At 34.4% G+C, this 20,567-nt stretch overlaps 1 protein-coding gene and 1 non-coding gene across 10 annotated transcripts; one reads left to right on the top strand and one right to left on the bottom strand.

The window, feature by feature from the left end:
• The first annotated feature begins 1,015 nt into the window (after positions 1–1,015).
• LOC110672738 (uncharacterized) lies at positions 1,016–20,161 on the top strand. Of its 9 annotated transcripts, XR_009148330.1 has the most exons (5): positions 1,016–1,199; positions 1,414–1,542; positions 8,640–11,277; positions 14,456–14,655; positions 19,918–20,161. XR_009148330.1 is itself a non-coding variant. In XM_058145906.1 (4 exons), exons 3-4 carry the CDS (start codon positions 10,670–10,672, stop codon positions 14,493–14,495), a joined length of 648 nt encoding a protein of 215 aa, XP_058001889.1. In that variant the 5' UTR covers positions 1,016–1,199; positions 1,414–1,542; positions 8,640–10,669; the 3' UTR covers positions 14,496–14,816. The 9 variants fall into 8 exon arrangements, 1 of the variants encoding a protein (XP_058001889.1); XR_002498358.2 differs by lacking the exon at positions 19,918–20,161 and having other exon boundaries at positions 14,456–14,816; XR_009148332.1 differs by lacking the exon at positions 19,918–20,161 and having other exon boundaries at positions 1,355–1,542; positions 14,456–14,816.
• On the bottom strand, positions 9,192–9,298 carry LOC131179815 (small nucleolar RNA R71). Its single transcript, XR_009148701.1, has one exon. It is a non-coding gene; the product is annotated as a small nucleolar RNA R71 (small nucleolar RNA).
• Positions 20,162–20,567: the final 406 nt, after the last annotated feature.

Genomic DNA, 20,567 nt, shown 5'->3' with positions numbered 1-20,567 from the left:
GGGTTTCTAGTAAAATTAAAAGGTAGACCCCAGCATAGAACATTCTAGCAATCTCTATATCTAATTGAGCTCTAGTTTGCAAGTCAAAAGTCCTACCAAGAAGAGAATCATTAACTCTTTTTCTCTTTAAAGCTGCCGAAACACTTGGTTCAGTTATATTCAATGAAGAAGCAAAAGTTGTACTAGGCAAAGAAACTTGTCTAGATTGCGAATTGCTAATTCTATTTGCTGCTTCATCCTCCTATTTTCTCATTTCAGAAATACTATCATTCCCCACTTTTTTACACACATCAATCCCTTTTCCAATGATTTTCAATAAATGAGCCCTCACTTTAGTATAAGTTCTTTACTTTTCTTTTCAACAAAAATTACATATCCATTTACAATTACCCCTTCCTTCTCCCATTTTCTCAAGTTTAGTCACGAATCTCCATAAAGGGTTAAATTCGTCCTCCCTAATTCTTGAAAAAGTGACACTACTCGTGCTATTTGCTTAAGTAAAATTAGAATTCGAATAATTTATTAAAATATTATCCTATCGAAAAAGGGAAAGGAAAAAAAAAAGCAACTTCATACAATCAATTCAATTTTTCAAGCAAATTAATTAATAATTGATAATAATACATGCCTAAATTAATTAACACAAAATAATTTATTCATAGTTTATGCGTAAATTAATTAATACAAAATAATAAATTATTCTTGAATCTATTTCAATATAAAATAATCAATACATGTCTAATTTAATTACTTGATTAATTAATTAGACAATTTTTATATTTATAATTATAATAATTGAAACAATAAATATATAGCATAATAAATTAATTAAATATATAGAATAAATTAAAATTAATCAAACTCATTTTATCACTAATTTTTTTGGTACCAAAGGGTTAAAGTAGAGCATATTCTAAAAATTTAATGTAAAATTGAATAAATAAAATTAATAACTATTTAAAAAAAAATTTAATAACTCTTTGGATATTTAAATAGCAAGTATCGATCTATTAAAATTTTGTAAATAGAGCATATTTGTAAATAGAGCATGGCATGGAAGGGAGGCTTTTGCTCGCATCGATAAGGGAAGGGAGAGGGAGGCAGAGCGTGGGCAGGGCAAGACGGCAACATCCCTGAGCCCAGAGTCGTCACTACCTCAGATCCAGTCACCGCCCCAGGTCAGATCTAGTAGCGGCCAGGTACTCCTTCTCCTCCTCCTCCTCCTCCTCTTCCTTGTTTATCTTCTTCTTCTTTTTTTTTTTGCGACGCTTTAATTTAAACCTAATCTGCTGACTATTGCTTGGCTTGCATGATTGTTTTATGTTTTGATTTTAGATTTTAAAGTGTGTCTAAGAAGGGAAACATGTTTTCGATTTCAATGATTTATGGAAACGGCCCTGATATGTTTCTTAGGCATGTTCGTGTGTTTTCGACGAAGAAACATTTTCAAAATGGGGAAACGCTGGCTCTCCTTATTTTCGTGCATCGCAGTAACTCACTCATGGAAAAGCAAAAGAGGTTCTAATGTAAAGAAATCTGCAGGTAATTTGTATATATTTTCCTTTGAACATGAGATTAATGTTGTTTTGTGATGGAAAATTGATTGTGGTTTATCAGTAACAAGCTTTTGGCAGCGAAGGACATTGATTTCTCTAATGGCATTGATTTATCAGTAAGCTCTTAACATCTTAATAAAGGACATTTATTTCTCTAATGGCAGTAACATCTAATAAGAGCTACTAAGCCTATGTCAATGTGTTAAAAGCCCCTCCCAACTCGTTTTGTAATGTTGTTAACATGATCAAGGAAAAAAATGTTTGGATTAATTTCAAACATCAGAAGATATCATACTTTTGTTTTCTCTACCTCAAAGCTTTAGAAATATTAAAGGAGGCTTCCAGTTCACATACCTACCAAAATAATCTTAAAATTCAATTTAAGCCCAACACTTGTTCAGCATAGTGGACCCCTTTTACTTCAGAACTTAGGCCCTAAGCTTCTACATATCAATGCCCTTACTTCCACCACATTTGAATCTTAGCCCAAAGATAACATAAATCTACATCATTCACCTCTATTCCAAACTCTCCTCCTAGCCCACTTTAACACCAAGCCCAAAGCTTCTTCTCAAGTTTACGGTAAGCCTCTTTCCTCTGGATACATTCATAACGTATGAGAATATTTCCTTGCTAGCTCATTAAGGTCTATTTAGATGAAAGTGAAGGAGGAGTAAATAAAAATAAAGAGGGGTAAGTGAGTTATATACTTCTATTTAGAAAGGAGTGAATTAATGGAGGATATGAGTAAGTAGGACATGGTAATTCTTTGAAAATAAAACTTAATTGACAGAAGATGGTCTGCTTAGTGTTACTATCAAACCTACCCTAATTAGACCTTAAAATTGATCTAACTTAGCTCTCTTGCCTTTATCCCCAACATCCTTGACCTTGCACTTGGAACGTCAACTGCTATGGTTCCAAAAAAACTAGACTGAAGAACATAACAAGTAGAGTTCCTAATCACTGTGGCATTCTCATCCAAGAAATCTAATAAGACTTTTAGAGTATGACTTTTTTGTCAATGAGAAGGGCTAAATCTAGTAAGAAGACAAGTGTCTATTTTTTTTCATTCCTTTCTACGTCCATACGAGTAGCAATGAGACCTCCTCCTATTATATAACCAATTAACGACTATTTTCATCCACCATCCTGGAAATTAGAGGTTATATTAGTATCATCCTTAAATTTTAATTTGTATCACAAAAGTACTCTTAACTTTAATTTTACACAACATAAAGTCCCTTTAACCGATTTTCGATAGAGACTTCGACCAAAAGTTGACATGGACATGCTTAAGTGAAATAAAAATAATTAAAAAATATTCTCTCTACCACATGGCATTTTAACAATAAAAAAGTTTCTCTTTGATCTCTTTATCCCTCTCTCTCTCTCTCACTCTTCATTCCATCCCATAGACTAAAATCAATTGCAAAACAAAACCACATTTGTTTTAATGAAACCCAAATGCAAATGAAAATCAACATTGAAAAGAAAAAAAAAACCCAAATGTAATATAAATATCATTCATTAGAATACCCAAATGCAATACCATTAAACTCAATTTATCACAATACCCAGCCTTGTTTATCGATGGAGACGGCAAGAACCCAAGCTCCTCCATTACGATTCATCAGCACTCTCTCTTCCTAAACCCACTCTACATCCACCAAAACATCTACTCAAACCAACTGTACTTCTCTTTCCGTTCCTACCCATTCCATCATCTCTTTAGTTTGCCATTTCGATTTTCTCTATTGTTCACTCTTATTCCTTTCCAAATCTCCTCAATTACAGTCATTGTCCTTGGGAATGTAAGCTCATCAAGAACCTAGCTCAACTCATCCATGATTGTGGATCTACTCACCTCCATCTCTCTAAAGAGGCTTATCAATTTGACATCTAGGCTTTCTTGACAAGTTTTTAACGTATAGGCTCCAGGTTGAGTATGATAATTTCAAGATTCTAACTTCTCAAATTGCAGAGACTGCAAATCCAAGAATGCAGTTTGCGGCTTCAATTCTTCAAACCCAAAAAAGTGATTCATCTATTTTTAGCCTAAATCTCGCTTTTCACCTCCTTGGATTCACGAAGATTATTCAAATCGAATCGCCATTTCATGTTCAGTCTTCACAATATTGTGCTTATTATTCATCATTTTGCTTGTTACAGCGACTACAAATCTAGGTGCTTGAGATCATTAGCTATTGAAAAAGACCCGACAACCTTATTCCTTCCCCACCACCACTCTGTTAATCTATTTCCCCTTGTATCACCTATAAGGAGCTGGAATCCTCCACCAACTGCTTCAACCTAAAGCGCAAAATTTCTGTGTTCTTGGGCCATCTCCATGATGGTCGAATCATGTCTATTAATTAAATACCTGCATAAACACACCATATCGCCACTAGTGGTAGAGCAATTCTCAACAATATGTGCACTTTTATGGGTTGCTCAATAAATCTGAACAGATAGTGCCCAACAAAGCTAAGGGTGGGTGATAATGATGTGCACAAAAGTGCATGTTAGGCCTTTGGGAGCCGAAAATATAGTGTAGCTACGTGTCTAACATTCCCAGAATGTGTAGCCTATTGATTTATTCAGACATGTTTAAGGCTGCATGTCCTGGATGTTTAAGCCAATGGTGCAGATGCCTCTGTCACGACCCAACCTATGGGCCGGACCGGCACTAGGACCTGGGCCAGCCTAAAGCCCCCGAGGCCCGTAGTAAGCCTAACTGTTCATTAACCCAACTCTAAGGCCCATTTGGGCCCAATATCATGAAAACAAACGGACAGAGTCCGGTCATAAAATGGACTTTCCAACGGGGAGTTTTCGACTCACCCGACCTGTAAACATAATAAATACTCAATTGGGGAGCTCAGCTCACCCTCCACATACTCATATCCTCATAAAAATAAATGGGAGCTCAGCTCCCTCATCCAATCCATCAAACATGCATATCATTATACGTTTACAGGTCCAACATGATAATAATATTACAGACCATAATCAAATAAATACTTCTAACACATGCGGAAATTCTAGGAGTAAATAAAATCACACAAATATTGATAAATAACCTGCGAAGGAGAAAAGCAGGTTAACCAGAATAAAATCCTCCAAAAATATTGAACAGAGTGAGCGTGAGTAAAATAGCAATTTTAACCATAATCTCTATAACTATCTAAAACTAATGCACCCTGTAGAGTGAAATGCAACATCAACATCATTTTCACATCATAACATCAAAAAGGTAATTTGGAGCACTCACGCACCCTGTAGCATCAATCATAACATATGGAAGCTGATCCCCTATACAGCTCTCTTAAATCCAACTTGGTGCCAAGAACTCGACTTTCGCTTAATAAGCCAAATCGAGGGTCCCAAAAAGAACTCAAGCCGTGACTACCCTCAAGGATCGGGTCCCAGAACTCAAGCCGTGACTACCCGTCCTATCCATAGTCCACACCACATCACACGCACGCCAACGCACGCACACTGCTCCAAATTACCACAACAACATCATGGCACTTTAACATTTATCAATGCATCATAAATCATGCCTAGAGTTTAACTACATAAATATATGCATATAAGTGATGCATAGACATGTTGAACATATAATAATATCGAAATTACAATTAAAATTAATATTTTACTCACGCACTTGACGACAATCACAGGAAGAAGGTCCGACAATTATATTACAATTATTTAATATAATCGACTCAATACAAACAAAGAAAAAGACCAATTACGCCCTAAGTCGTGTTAAAATCCTACAGAGTCTCCCTATACCTAGGACCTACCCAACCCGCAAAAGGGTTCAAAACATACTTCTATACTCACAATCCATATATCCACAACTCAATCATATCACACCTCCCGCCCATCAAATTAATCATCCATCACAATATGTAAAATTTCAATTTAGTCCCTATAATTGATCATTTTTGCAAAAAGCGCCCAAATCACTCTAAAAATTCTAAAACTTTGCCTTAGCAATATTACTAAGCTATTGCAAAAAGAATCGTAATTTTCTAAGCTACCACGAATATCTTACGATTTTTAATCCTATTTAAGCAATAGAAAATTACGTAAAAACAAGGTTCGGTTTACCTTTGCCGATTCCGACTTCGAACGCGCTCGACGCCCGACAATGGGGCTAGCCAAAACCTCGGTCCAATTCGAGACTTTTCCAATTTGGAATTTCCGCGAATCGAGGATACCTACACGAAGCCCATAACACGGGGTAGTACATAAATTTTTCATTTTCTAAGCTCATTAAATGCTCTAAAAACACCGCGGTTCCTTGGGACCCACCAAAAACAAAATTTGAAATTTATGTTGTTAAGCTCTCGACGAGTGGAGCGTCTGGTAGCCTCGCTTTCTCGTGATTCACGGTTTTAGAAATCTAGCCCAAAAGTCGAAATGGGCTAAAATCTTCCGAGCAAAAATCGGACAAACCGCTCGATGGATTTCTGCGTTCTTGGTGTCTATGGAAAGCTCTCACGAGTAGATGATTTTAGATACAAGACCCGTCCAATTGGTGGCCGGATCGCCCTTCCAAGGCCGCTTCAGCGGCCGTGGGGAAGGGCCGAGGTGGGGACGCATGGGAGGCGGCGGCGCAGCAAGGGGAGGAGGGAGGAGAGAGAAAAGAGAGAGAGAAGGGAGAGGGTCAGAGAGAGGAGAAAAGAGAAGAAGACCGGTCCGATTCGACCGGTCCGATCGCTCGATTCGGCTCGATTCGAATACAAAATTTTGAATTTTTACTAAACAAGGTCCAAAAATTCCTAAAAATTTAAACTCAAAATACGTAGACTCCAAATATATTTTTAGTTTTGCCACGTGGTCTTTAAATTAATTTTTAAAATTCATCAAAGTTTATATTTTCGGAAAATCGAACCCGATTTTTAAAATCCGAAAAATCTCAAAAAAAATTTCCTAAAATTTAAATAAAATTAAAATTCCAAAAATGCTCATAAAATTAAAAATTTTGGGGTGTTACAGCCTCGATCGAGTTCTTGAAATTCAACTTCTTAGTTTTGTTGTTGATTATTTTTTGTTTAAAGGGTTTGGATTATTTGATGAACAGAGAGATAGAGAGCATGTTAATGAATAGAAAGAGAGAGAGAAGGGAAGGAGATGACATGAGAGAGAAATTGAATGTTAAAGCCACGTATCAAGAGGGAGAAGAATTTTTTATTTTGTTAAAGCCAACCTAGCATATCCACGTTAACTTTTGGCCAGAGTCTCCATTAGAAACAGATCAAAGGGAATTTATGTTATATCAAATTAAAGTTACAGTACTTTTGTGATACAAATTGGAGTAATTATTGATAAACCAATTTTATATAGGTATTTTAAGGTAGTTTTACATCCATTTTGCCCTTTTTAGTTTAGTAATTTTATGCTTTTAATACTTATTTTAGTTAATTTGTTAATTTTAATTTCATTATATTTGATTTTTAGAATTTTAATATTTTTGATAGGTTTTAGTAAGGTTTAAAGGCAAAAAGATCCATATAGAAGAAATTCAAAGTGATTTGGAAGCTTAAAGTAGTGTGAAAAATGAAGAAAATTTGCCTAAGGAAGAAGACCAGTCGAGATTTTCAAAGGATTCAACATGCCCTATGTTGAAGGTCGTGTAAAGATATGAGTCAGCTAGCAGGAATCCACATGAGGCATATAGATTCAACACTGGGTCATGCAAACAAAGATTTTGAAATAAAACACGCTGAAAGTTTCAAGGACTTTAACATGCCTCATGTAGCTGGTCGTGCAGAATCTAAAGGCTCCTCCTCCAAATCAACATGAGGCATATTGAAAATAACTTAAATCAACATGAGGCATGTGGGATGGCACTGGCAGATTTGCTGACATAGAAAAATTTTCTCTTTTTATACTTTTTACTCCTTTTGTCTTTATACCTTTAGAGACTATTTTTAGGGCAAACCTTGAGGGGATATATAAGCATCATATTCTCATTTTTACCATAAGGAGAAAGAGAAAAATCAAAAGAGGAAGGAAAGAAGGAACCACACTATTTTTGGAGAAAGAACACCTGCAGAGTGACATTTTCAGCTTACATTTTCAGATATTTAGATCATCTTCTTCTGGGTTCTTTTATTTTTAGTCTTATTTTCATGTTTTCTTTCTCTATTTCATACTTACCACTTGTAAATACAAGCATGAATGAGTAGATACCTAGGATTTCAGAGTTGGGTGTAATGATTTAAGTTTTATTTGTGAATTTAGACTGGTTTTAACCAGATTTTAGTATATATAAGTTTTGATTCTTATCTTGTGTGCTTATTTACATACCCATTATTGGTACCCTTTGAATTTTGTTCTTAATCTTAGGTTGAAGGATCGAGAGGTGAAAATCTATAATAGATAATAAAGATAATGAACTTAATCACCTAGTAGTAGAAATAAACTAGTGTTAAGAGGAATTTTAAGTTGATTAAAGTGCTTAAAGGGTTTTGGGTAATTAAACATCGCAAGAGAATGAGGTTTAATCTCCTTTAAAACACTCTTTAGTTTGCTTGAAAGAGAAATTAAAGGAAATCAGAATCAACTTACTTCAAAATTGTATTTCCCTTGATCTTAGTTTTGCCTATCCAAATCCCAATGAAATTTACTTCATGAACCTCAACTCTGAAATCAATTTTGCCATTAATTAATTAAAGTTTTAGTTACTTGCTGAAATTTTAGTAAATTAATATAATGCTTAGAATTTTAATTGCTTAATTCATTATAATTTCCTTATTTTCTAAATTTAATTTGCTGCATCTCTTACTCTATTTTTGGCACAAATTATTGATAGCCTAAATAATCGTGACTTTTATAGTTTGGTACTCAAACAATAAATCTCTATGGGACAATATTTTTTCTTTACTACTTGAATAACCCGTATACTTGCGAAGTACGCATCAAGTTTTTAGTGCTGTTACCGGAGATTTGTTTTTGTTTGATATTAGACGATTGATTGTTTGGTTAATTTGGGCATTTTATTTTTTATTTTAATTCCTTTGCTTTTATATTTTACTTTGAGATTTTCTTGTTTTGATTTTTCAGGTATATATCTTTTATATAAGAAGAACAAAAAGTGCAGAAATTAATTTAATTTTTGATCCTGAGATTGAAAAGATAGCTAAAGCTTTGAGAGCAGAGTCTAAAAGAAGAAAAACTGAACTCAGAATTCAAAGACAGCAAGAGCAACATTAAGAGCAACAAGTGATAGAAGCTATGGCAAACAACAATAACAGATTAATTAATGATCATGCTTTTCCTAGTTTTGAAGATTTTATACCAAGTATTACAAGGCCTAGAGTGGAAGCGAATAATTTTGAGTTCAAGCCTTCACTTTGTCAAATGGTTCAACAATCACAGTTTGGGGGAGGTCCGACTGAGAGTCCACATGTGTATCTCGCACATTTTCTTGAAATTAGTGACATGTTGAAGATAAATGGAATATTAGATGATACCATCCGGTTGAGATTATTTCCTTTTTCTTTGAAGGATTGTGCTAGGTACTGGTTACATTCATTATCGCTGGGTTTAATAACTACTTGGGATGAGTTATCACAAGCTTTCTTGGCTCAATACTTTCCTCCTAGCAAGACTACAAAATTGAGAAATGAATTAACTTCTTTCAGACCAAGGGATGATGAGAGTCTCTATGAAGCTTGGGAGAGATACAAGGAACTTCAAAGTAGATGTCCACATCATGGAATCCCTAAATGGATGCTAGTCCAGCATTTCTACAATGGTGTTTCTCTAACAATTAGAAGTATAATTGATGCATCTTCAGGAGGGGATCTTATGGAGAAGTCAGAAGATGAAGCTTATTCAGCATTAGATAAAATTGCTCACAACAATTATCAATGGAGTTGTAAAAGGAATGAAATGAAAAAGCCATCAGCTGGTGTATATAAGTTAGATGCCATGAGTATATTCAATGCCAAATTTGATGCTTTGACGAGAAAAATAGATAAGTTAAGCATGAAGGTTGATTCTTCATTTAGAGGATCTAGTCATACAGAAGATGTTGCTCCAGGAAATATACATTGTGTCAATGATTTTCCTTCTTATGGGCAAGAGTTTGGAAATGTGCAAGTTGATTTTGTTAGAAATTATAATCAGAAACCAGTTGGTAATCCTTTTTCTACTACATAAAATCCAGCATTGAGAAATCACCCTAACTTTTCTTGGGGAGGTCGACAGGGACAACAATAGCAGAATTATTAACAACCTCCTAATTTCCAGCAACAATAGTAGAATTTTCAGCTAAACAGAGTACCACCTGGATTTTCACCACAAAGGAATCAAAATGCACCTGTTCCATAACCACCAGTTCAGTCTTCAGACCAAGATTCAATTTTGAAGTCTATGATAGAAAATTTCTTAGCTGCTCAAAAAAATAAGGAGAAATGATTCAACAATTAACTTCAAGGATATATCAGTTTGCCACTCATAATAGGATGTTGGAAAATCAAATAGCTCAACAAACAAGTTTTTCTAGCAAAGCACAAGGGAAACTTCCAAGTCAACCAGAGAATCCTAGAGAACATTGCAAGGCAGTGATCCTAAGGAGTGGGAAAATTATGGGAGAAGGAAAGAAAGATGAGGTAGAAGAGGAAAAAAAGAAAGAAGATGAAGACAAGAATGAATCTACTTCAAATCATGATGAAGTCAATGAGGAAGCAAATAAGAAGAAGGAAGTTGAAAAAGAAGAAGAGGAAAAGTATGTGTCTCCACCACCATACAAGCCACCATTACCATATCCTCAGAGATTTCAGAAAGCAAAGCTAGATAAGCAGTTTGGGAAATTTTTGAAAGTTTTGAAGAAGTTATATATCAACATTCCATTTACAGATGCAATTTCTCAAATGCCCTCATATGATAAGTTCCTGAAAGAAATTTTGTCAAATAAGAGGAGACTAGAAGATTATGAAACTGTGGCATTAACAGAGGAGTGTAGTGCTCTCTTGTAGAATAAGCTCCCACCGAAATTGAAGGATCCAAGAAGTTTCTCTATTCCATGTCACATTGGAAAGACAAGTATTGAAAAGGTATTGTGTGATCTTGGAGCTAGTGTAAGTTTGATGCCACTCTCCATTTGTGAAAAGTTGAAGGTTGGAAAATTGAAGGCAACAACTATTTCTTTGCAACTAGCTGATAGATCTATCAAATATCCAGTAGGAATTTTGGAGAATATGCCCTTAAAAGTTGGGAAATTTTTCATTCCTATAGATTTTGTGGTTCTTGAAATTGAAGAGGATATTCACATACCTATCATTTTAGAAAGGCCATTTTTAGCCACAGCAGGGGCTATAATTAATGTGAAGAATGGTAGATTGATATTAAAAGTTAGAGAAGAGGAGGTGAATTTTAATTTGAATCAAGCTTTGAAGAAACATCATGAAGTTGACCCTTGTTTAAGGATGGATGTTATTGATGAGATTGTGGAAGAAGAATTTAGGAAAAGATATCCTAAGGACCCTTTGGAGAATTATTTGGTACATAGTAGAATAACAAAGGATGAAAATCCTGAAGTTACAGCTTTTGCTGAAATTTTGAAGGCTACTCAAGAAGTTGTAGGAGATCAAGTTTTGCAAGTTGAAGAGTTGAAACATAAAGTTGCACAACCACCTTTGCTAGATGAGAAGGAAGCACCACAAGTAGACCTCAAGCCACTTCCATCTATATTAAGGTATGTTTTTCTTGGACCTAATTCAACTTATCCTGTTATTATTAGTGCAAGTCTGAGTGATGTACAAGTTGAAAAATTGTTGAGAGAGTTAAGAGCACATAGGAAAGTTATTGGTTATACCATTGATGATATCAAGGGTATAAGCCCTGCCTTGTGCATGCATAGGATTCTTTTAGAGGATAATTTTAAAGCCACCATAGAACATGAAAGAAGGTTGAATCCTAATATGAAAGAGGTGGTGAATAAAGAAGTCTTGAAATTGCTTGAAGTTGGGATCATTTATCCTATTTTTGATAGTAGTTGGGTTAGCCCAGTTCATGTAGTCCCTAAGAAAGGAGGTGTGACTGTTGTGAAAAATGAAAATAATGAGTTGATACCGACTAGAATCGTCACAGGATGGAGGATGTGCATAGATTATAGGAAGCTTAATATCGCCACTAGAAAATACCATTTTCCCTTGCCTTTTATTGATCAAATGTTAGAGAGGTTAGCAAAACATTCATATTTTTGTTATTTGGATGGGTATTCTGGTTTTTTCCAAATCCCAATACATCCTAGTGATCAAGAGAAAACCACATTCACATGTCCATATGGCACACTTGCATATAGAAGAATGTCTTTTGGCTTATATAATGCACTAGCTACTTTTCAGTGGTGTATGATGGCCATTTTTTCTAATTTTATTGAGAAAATTATGGAAGTTTTCATGGATGATTTTTTTGTATATAATTTTTCTTTTGATAATTGTCTATCTAACCTCTCTAAAATGCTTAAAAGATGTGAAAAAATAGATTTTGTGTTAAATTAGGAGAAATGTCATTTTATGGTACAAGAAGGCATTGTTCTTGGACATTTGGTGTCACATAGAGGAATTGAAGTGGACAAGACCAAAGTAGAAGTGATTGAGAAGATGCCTCTACCAAATTCAATGAAGGGAATTAGAAGTTTTCTTGGGCATGCTGGGTTCTACCGACGATTTATAAAGGATTTTTCAAAAATTGTTAAACCTCTTACAAATTTGTTAAGTCATGATGTTCCTTTTAATTTTGACCAAGCTTGTTTTGATTCTTTTAATAGGTTGAAGGAAGCTCTAACAACAGCCCCTATTATGCAACCTTCAGATTGGTCATTGCCATTTGAGGTTATGTGTGATGCTAGTGACTTTGCTGTGGGAGCTGTACTTGGTCAGAAAAAAGAGAAGAGGCCTTATGCAATTTATTATGCCAGCAAAACTTTAGATGATGCTTAAGTAAATTATGCCACCACTGAGAAGAAATTTTCAGCTGTAGTATTTACTGTGGAAAAGTTTAGGTCATATCTGGTTGGATCAAAAGTGATTGTCTATACAGACCATGCTGCCATAAGATATTTGATAAATAAAAAATAAGCAAAGCCAAGACAGATAAGATGGGTTCTATTGCTACAGGAGTTTGATTTACAAATTAAAGATAAAAATGGAGCTGAAAATGTTATAGCGGATCATCTATCAAGGATTAATTATGAGAGTAAAGATGAAAATGAAGAGGAATTGCCAATTGATGAGTTTTTCTCAAATGAGCAATTACTAGTTGTTGTTGCTGCATTGTCATGGTTTGCAGATTTTATCAATTACCTGTCATGTGGAGTTCTCCCACCAGATTTGAGCTATCAATAGAAAAAGAAATTTATGCATGATGTGAAATTTTATGCATGGGAGGATCCATTGTTATTTAAGAGATGTAATGATGATCTTGTAATGGCCAGGCCCACTAGTGATATTGTCCGCTCTAGGCCGAAGCCCTCACGATTTCAAAACACGTCACTAGGGGTTATGAACCGCCAACTTATAAACCCAGCATCTCTCCCGTGTTTTGCCAATGTGGGATTTGCCTAGGGTGTTACAGATCTAGTTAGAAGGTGCGTGCTTAAAGCGAAAATAGGAAATATTTTAGAGCATTGTCATTCTTCTGACTATGAAGGTCATTTTAATGTGGATAAAATAATGGCTAAAGTACTTCAAGCTGGATTTTATTGGCCACACATGTTCAAAATTGTGAGAGAATTTATTTTGAGATGTGATAGATGTCAAAGAGTGGGGAATATTCAAAGAAAAATGAAATGCCACAACAAGGAATTTTAGAGATTGAGTTATTTGATGTTTGAGGCATAGATTTCATAGGATCATTCCTATCATCTTTTGGGAATAAATATATTTTGGTATGTGTGGATTATGTGTCAAAATGGGTTGAGGCTATTACTTCCCCTACAAATGATGCAAGGGTAGTAGTAATATTTTTGAAGAAGTTTATTTTCACTAGATTTGGATCTCCAAGAGCTATAATCAGTGATGGTGGATCTCATTTCTGCAATAAACAGTTTGAAAATATGTTATAGAAATATGAAGTTACTCATAAGGTAGCTACACCTTACCATCCTCAGACCAGTGGGCAAGTTAAAGTATCTAATAGGGAATTGAAGAGAATTTTGAAAAAAATTGTTAATCATTCAAGGAAGGATTGGTCATTGAGACTAGATGATGCATTGTGGGCATACAGGATAGCTTACAAGACACCCATTGGAACTACACCTTTTAAGTTAGTCTATGGGAAATCATGTCATTTGCCCGTTGAGTTGGAACACAAAGCATATTGGGCAATCCGAACTTTGAATTTTGACTTAAAAGGTGCTGGAGAGAAAAGATTGCTTCAATTAAATGAACTTAAAGAGATAAGGCTGAATGCATATGAGAATGCTAGGATTTTTAAGGAAAGGACTAGATTTTGGTATGGTAAGTATGTTAAAAGAAAGGGGTTTAAAGAGGGTGATCTAGTTTTATTGTATAATTCTAGACTTAGACTCTTTCCTAGGAAGTTGAAATCAAGATGGTCTGGCCCTTTTAAGGTCGTCAAAGTTTATCCACATGGAGCTATGGATATTTAGAGTGAAAATTCTGGGATTTTTAAAGTTAATGGTCAAAGGCTCAAGATTTATATCACAGGCCAGCCAATTGAGAAACGAACAAATTGTTTCCTTGATGATCCACCAATTAACTAAATTAAGGATGGTCAAGCTAATGACCTAAAATTAGCGCTCTTTGGGAAGCAATCCAAAATTTTTCCTTATACTTAATTTTTCTTTTATTTTGTTTTATTTTATACCCCATTGAACTCAAATTTGACATTAAAATTTCTTTCTGCAGATTAATGGTGATTTTTAAGCAAATGTGCATGCTGAATTGAAGGAATAAGTGTTTGGGAAGTTGCTGAACCTTATATTTGTTTTCTATGGTGCATGTTGTTTTTGACAAAGTTAAATCTAAACTAATTTGAGTTTTATGTCTGATTACAGCAACATGGTGGAGTGGAAGACCATTTTTGTTCCAAAATTTTGAGGAAATTGGTGAGAAATATAGGAACTTTCATAGTAATCAATAGCAACATGCTTTTGAGTTTACCTTTTGGGTAATTAATTTAGATGTATTGCACTGAGATTGACATATTTGCCATTGGATATTTTGTGAAATTTCATGGTACAATTCTATAGAAATTTGGTTTTGTGAACAGTGTCTGCAACAGAATTTTATTCCTCGTTCATGAATTTTTAATGTTGAGTTTGGGGGTTGAATTTGGGTGTTATTCCTTGTGGTGTGATTATTAATGTGAATATTACTTGAATAATGTTTTAGTTTGTGTTTTGTGGATTGATGAATTTTAATTGTTCTTAGCGATTAATTGGGTTTCAATTGGATTTTGAGTGAAATTTTTGTGCAAATTGTGTTTTGAGGTTGGTTTCAGTGTGTTTAGGATCACATTTTTGGGTTGTATATCAGGTCCATTAGCACTAGGTTCAACATGATGTATGCTGGGGGTAGTGTCACCATCAAAACCTATTCTTTGCACTCTAAATTGCTAAAAATATAAAGCCTGTCGATAGTTTCAAGGGGTCTCACATGCCTCATGTAGCACCTCATGTACAATCACATGGGGCATGTCACTTTTCTCTTTTATTCCAACATGCCTCGTGTTATTGATCTTACACCAAATCACACAGGGCATGTCACCCCCCAACTATTCTCAACATGCCTCATGTCAAACCCTAGGTATATCACCACTTAAACCTTTACCCTAGCCATCTCATTCTATTTCATCTCATCAACAACACGATTCAAAACCTTCACTGTTCCTTCCATGGTGCACACTAAACAACCTTCAATCCATATACCCAAGCTGCAAGCCATAAAAATGGCTAGTAACAGCAATTCTTCAACCCTAACACTAAATCCTACACCACCTGATGCTAGACCCGAAATTCCCATTTCGGCCCTAAATCCCTAAATTCCCGATACAAACCCTAATTCTCCACCACGCCAATCCTCTCATTTTATCCCTAATCTCGATAATGCAACCCAAAATGCCACACCTTCCCCCCAAAAACACACAAAATTCGCCCCTTCAGCTGTGTATGAGACACTAAAAAGAAAAAAAAATCAGTTCTTAGCTCCTTTGCTCCACCGAAACAACCTAGGGTTGTTTCTCCACAACCAGTCAGTACCAGGACTCGCTCTGCTACCCAAAGTCCTATTTCACCGCAAGTCTCTTCTGCTCCAACTAGGGTTCAATCACCTCAGCATCATTCCCCAACAGTGTCTTAAACTACTCTAATTATCCCTCAATCCGGTAAGAAGTTAATTTATTTTTCCCATGGACTTTTAGAGATTTTGAAATGAGGCAAAATTATGAAGCACTTGCTAAAAAGAAAATTCTAGCCACCAAGTACATTGATGAACACAGTCTCAGGGAGATAGGGCTTTATGACTCTGTTAGTGAATATTTAGAGAATATAGGTTGGAGTGATTTTGCTAAAATTCAAGAACCTGCTTCTAAAAAACTAACATTTGAGTTTTTAAGCTCCCTGCAATTGGATTTTCAGCCCATGAACAATAACCATAGGGACACTATTTCCTTCAGGTGCCTAGGTTAGGACAGGGAACTTGACACTACTCAAGTGAATGCTTTATTTGGTTTTTGTAATGATGGTGCAAAAGTGATTGAGTGGAAAATGACTATTTATGACCCCCCTTCATTTTGGAAGTCAATTGCACTATATGGAAAATATTACAACCCTAGTTCTGCTAAGGCCTCAGCTATCCAAGACCCTGCTCTTAGATACTTGTAAAGATTCATGTCTTACACTATATTAGGCAGAGGGCACAGTCATGGAGTAGTAGGGAAAAATGAATTATTCTTTTTATGGTGCATGAAAGAGAAGAAAAAGATAAATGGTTCTTATTTTCTTTGTTCTCATATAGGACACATAGTGTCTAAGCATTCAGCTGGTAGTATAGTTGTTGGAGGGATGATGACTATAATTGCCAAATCTTTTGGTTTTAATCCTGACCAGTATGCTATGGTATCTATGGTTGGCCAGTCCTTTATGGACAGGATTATCATGACTCAAATGAAATTTTGTATAAAAAGGGGTGATGTTTATATGCTGGTAGATGGGGGACATTGTAACACCCTCACTTTAGTTAGTTCGTGCATTCGACTGTTCCAGTGATTAATGTTAGGCCGGGCAATCAGAATGTCTGGAACTATATATAAACTAGAGTAAGAAGTAATAAATGATTCAAATAAGTATAAGAAAAATTAAGGAAAAATTTTAGAAATAAAATATAACAAAGTTAAATGAGCCGGTGCCCCGGTGATGGGTAACCTAACGGGAAGCGAATGTAAAGATAATTGTCGACCCTATACCCATAGAGAAATCCTGTGAAATAATTTTTGGGATACCAGAGAAGAGTTACGGAGCCCTAGGTAGCATTAGAATGCCAAGAAAAGGTTAGGAAAATTTTTAAGATTGGTACAGACTGTTTTTGCTCCTTAAGCCAAACGAAGGGCATTTTGATCATTTCACCTTCAGAGACAATTTTTGACCAACTTGTCCATTTATGTAAGTGAATTATATAACATAAAATATGAATAAAAATTTATGAAAATTAAATTAAAAATGAGAAGAAAAGAAAGAAAAAGAAAAGAAAGAAAAACAAAATTTAAATTCAATAATGACATAATGATGATGCAATTAAAAAGTGCTTGGCCAATCAAAATTAGACAAGCTTACTTACAAGAGATAAATGAGTTAAAAATGGGAAAAATCCATCTTCTTCTCCAGCAATAATCTGATGTCCCAACACCTCCTCTCTATTTCCTTTATTTTTCCTTCTTTCCACCATTAAAGCACCATCACCAAGCTTCCAAACACCTACCTTCCTTCACCAAAATTGTTGGCAGCCTTGATAAACCTCCATAGCCAGCCATTAAACCCAAGGAAAGTGGGAAGAAAGTGAAGGAAAATTGAGGATTAACCAAGAGAAAATTCTGCTCACACAAGGTTAGTACATAAAACAAGTTCTCTTCCTTCTTTAATCTTTATAAGCATGCTAAATTAAGTAGAAATTACATGAAATCAAAAGAAAACCATGAGTAAATGGAACCTCTAAATGTTGGCAGCCATGAGAAAGTTTGAGAATTATTGGTTTTTACTGAAATTAAGTGGTTATTTATGTTCTTGATGAGTATAGATGATAGATAAAGTGATTGGTATGAGTTTGGTGTGTGTATGTCAAAAATTGGAATTTTGGAGTTAGGGTTTGGGAAAAATTTTGGGTTTTGCTCATGTGTTGATGAATGGAAGTCCTAATGGTCAATTAGCGACCATTTGGCTATGTTTGATGAGGAATTGAAGTGTTTGGATTTGAGGTTAGGTATGCTACCTCATAGGACCTACAGGGCTGGATGTGAGTCCAGCAAGTTTGGGCAACTATAACTTGAGTTGTGTACGGTCAATTGGTGCAAAGCTAATTGGACATGAAACTAGACACAAAATGCCACAACTTTGATGAAGAAACCTTGCCTAGAAAATAAACTTAGAATACCCTAAAAATTGACCAAATTCAGGTAACCAACCTACTGGTTCTAGCAATTGACCAAATAAACAGTGTTTGTTCAAATTGTCATAACTCAGTGTAGAAATGTCCAATTGACTTGAATTTTATATCAATAGAAAGCTTAGACAATTTAGAATAACCTTAATGCAGAATACAAACTCAAATTCTAGACTTAACGTAATGAAATTATGCAACAAAGTCAGGACACCAAATCTGGCAGAACCAATTCTGCCCAGAATTCTGGGTACAGGTCAATCCGGCCAGTTATGGTAAAATGGCCATAACTTGAGCTAAAAAATTCAAAATGGAGTGATTCAAAAAGGGAATTAAAGAAGACACAATAAGGAACAACTTTCATGAAGAAAGTTTTATCAAATTTTTACTGCAGCCAGGTCCAATGGAACAGTGAATTTGGACCTCAAATTCTAAAAATTTGAAATAAAACCTAGGAGGCTAGGAATTAAGTTTGGCAATCAATGCCAACAAAAATAAAATGCAAAATGTGGTATCTTGGTGAACTTAGGCTTAACAAATCTATTATGAATTAAAAAGTCAATCTTTGAAGGGAAATGGTTAAGTGAATAGTAACCTAAATAATATTAATGCAAATGACCAAAACTTAAATTGCAAATGATAAGATATATAAATAGTATAATGAATAAATAAATCATGTTAATGTATGAATAAGGCATTAGTTCTTATTATTGTAGAAAGGAAAAATACTTTGAGTACAATGGTATAGAAGGATAATTGATGTGAATTGTGATCATACAAATGATCAAATGAATGTATAAATTGTAATGAATGCATAAATTATGTAGAATTGTATTTTAGAAATTTATATTTCTACTAGGAATAGAATTGAAATATTATAAATTATTATTCGAGCTTATAAAGAAATAATGAAATAATAAAACATAATAACACTTAATGGTACCTATTTGCCCATGTATTGCCTAGACACATGTGTCAGATTGGATAGATTGGCATGCCAATAGAGTATTATTTTAGCAGTACTGCATAAGGCTTTATGCCTGTATTCATGGCTTTATGCCCGCACTCATGACTTTTATGCCCCATTACTTGTTATCATGGCTTTTAGCCATACTGATATGTTATCATGGCTTTTTAGCCATACTGACTACATACGTTGTTAACATACTGAGCTTACACGTCCCATGGTATGACGGCCCGAGACACTGCGATGTCCAGTGCCAACGACCCACTTATCCAGTTTAATTAGCCTGTCATAGGTTACTTGGGCAGTGAAATTTGTTAAGAATAATGTGAATTAAATGAATGAATAAGAAAAAAACTAGAATTAGTTTTAAAATTTTATTTATTATGCAATGATTCAAAATACCTAGAAATAAATTAGTGAAATGATACGAAGATTTGCAAAAGAAGTAGAACGTAAATAAATATTACAATTGCGTCTCTCATAATAAATTAAGACTAAATTTCATATTGTTAAATAATTGAATGTTGTATATATATATCATTACTGTAAAGTTTATACACTAAACATTTTCAAAGAAGGACAAATTAGGATAACCGAAAATTAATATTAGAAATCTCACATGAAATTAAATTAATTCTTGAGCTTTCAAATATTGCTTCGATTTTATCTTTATTGTATATTATTTTCTTTATTATATTATCGCACCACTAAGCAGCAATGCTTAGCGCGATGTATTTATTTCCTCATGCAGATACTGAAGGTAAAGCCTAGCGGATATTAAACTAGGATTTTAGAGTTCTGATCTGCAAAGTGTTCAAGGTTGTCACCTCCTTAACAATGCATGTAGATAGGGCTCACATTAGTCATTTTATGTATTTTGTATAGTATAAATATTTCTTATAGTGTAATGTAAACTAAAAAATTGTAATGAATATTTATATGTTGTAAATTAATAAATTGGTTAGTTCATATGTGATTAAATTATATATAATGTATGTAACACTCACTACAAGAATTTTAGTTTATACTAATAATATATTTTGTCATTATAAATACCTCTTTTATCACAATAATTCTGTTGTGACAAATTTATTTTGTCATCTTGTTTGTCAAAATAAGCTCGTCTTAATAAGTAAACGGTGACAAATTTAATTTTGTGAAAATAAATTAGCAATTATAGTGACAAAGGTAACATGTCACTAAAACTATAATATTTTGACAAAATACTTTGTCTCAAAAGAAGATAAGTTTATCACAACAAGCCAACTTTTGTCACAATATTTTTATGTTTAAGGTAAAATTATTGACTTTTATAGTAACAAAATTTTATATTGTGATAAATAATATTTTGCCAAAATTTTAATAATGACAAATAAATTTCTCACAAATGTAATTATGACA

The sequence above is a fragment of the Hevea brasiliensis genome, chromosome 4 (genome assembly GCF_030052815.1).
Source record: "Hevea brasiliensis isolate MT/VB/25A 57/8 chromosome 4, ASM3005281v1, whole genome shotgun sequence".
NCBI classification, from domain to species: Eukaryota; Viridiplantae; Streptophyta; class Magnoliopsida; order Malpighiales; family Euphorbiaceae; genus Hevea; species Hevea brasiliensis.
This window is presented reverse-complemented; position numbering and strand designations above follow the sequence as displayed.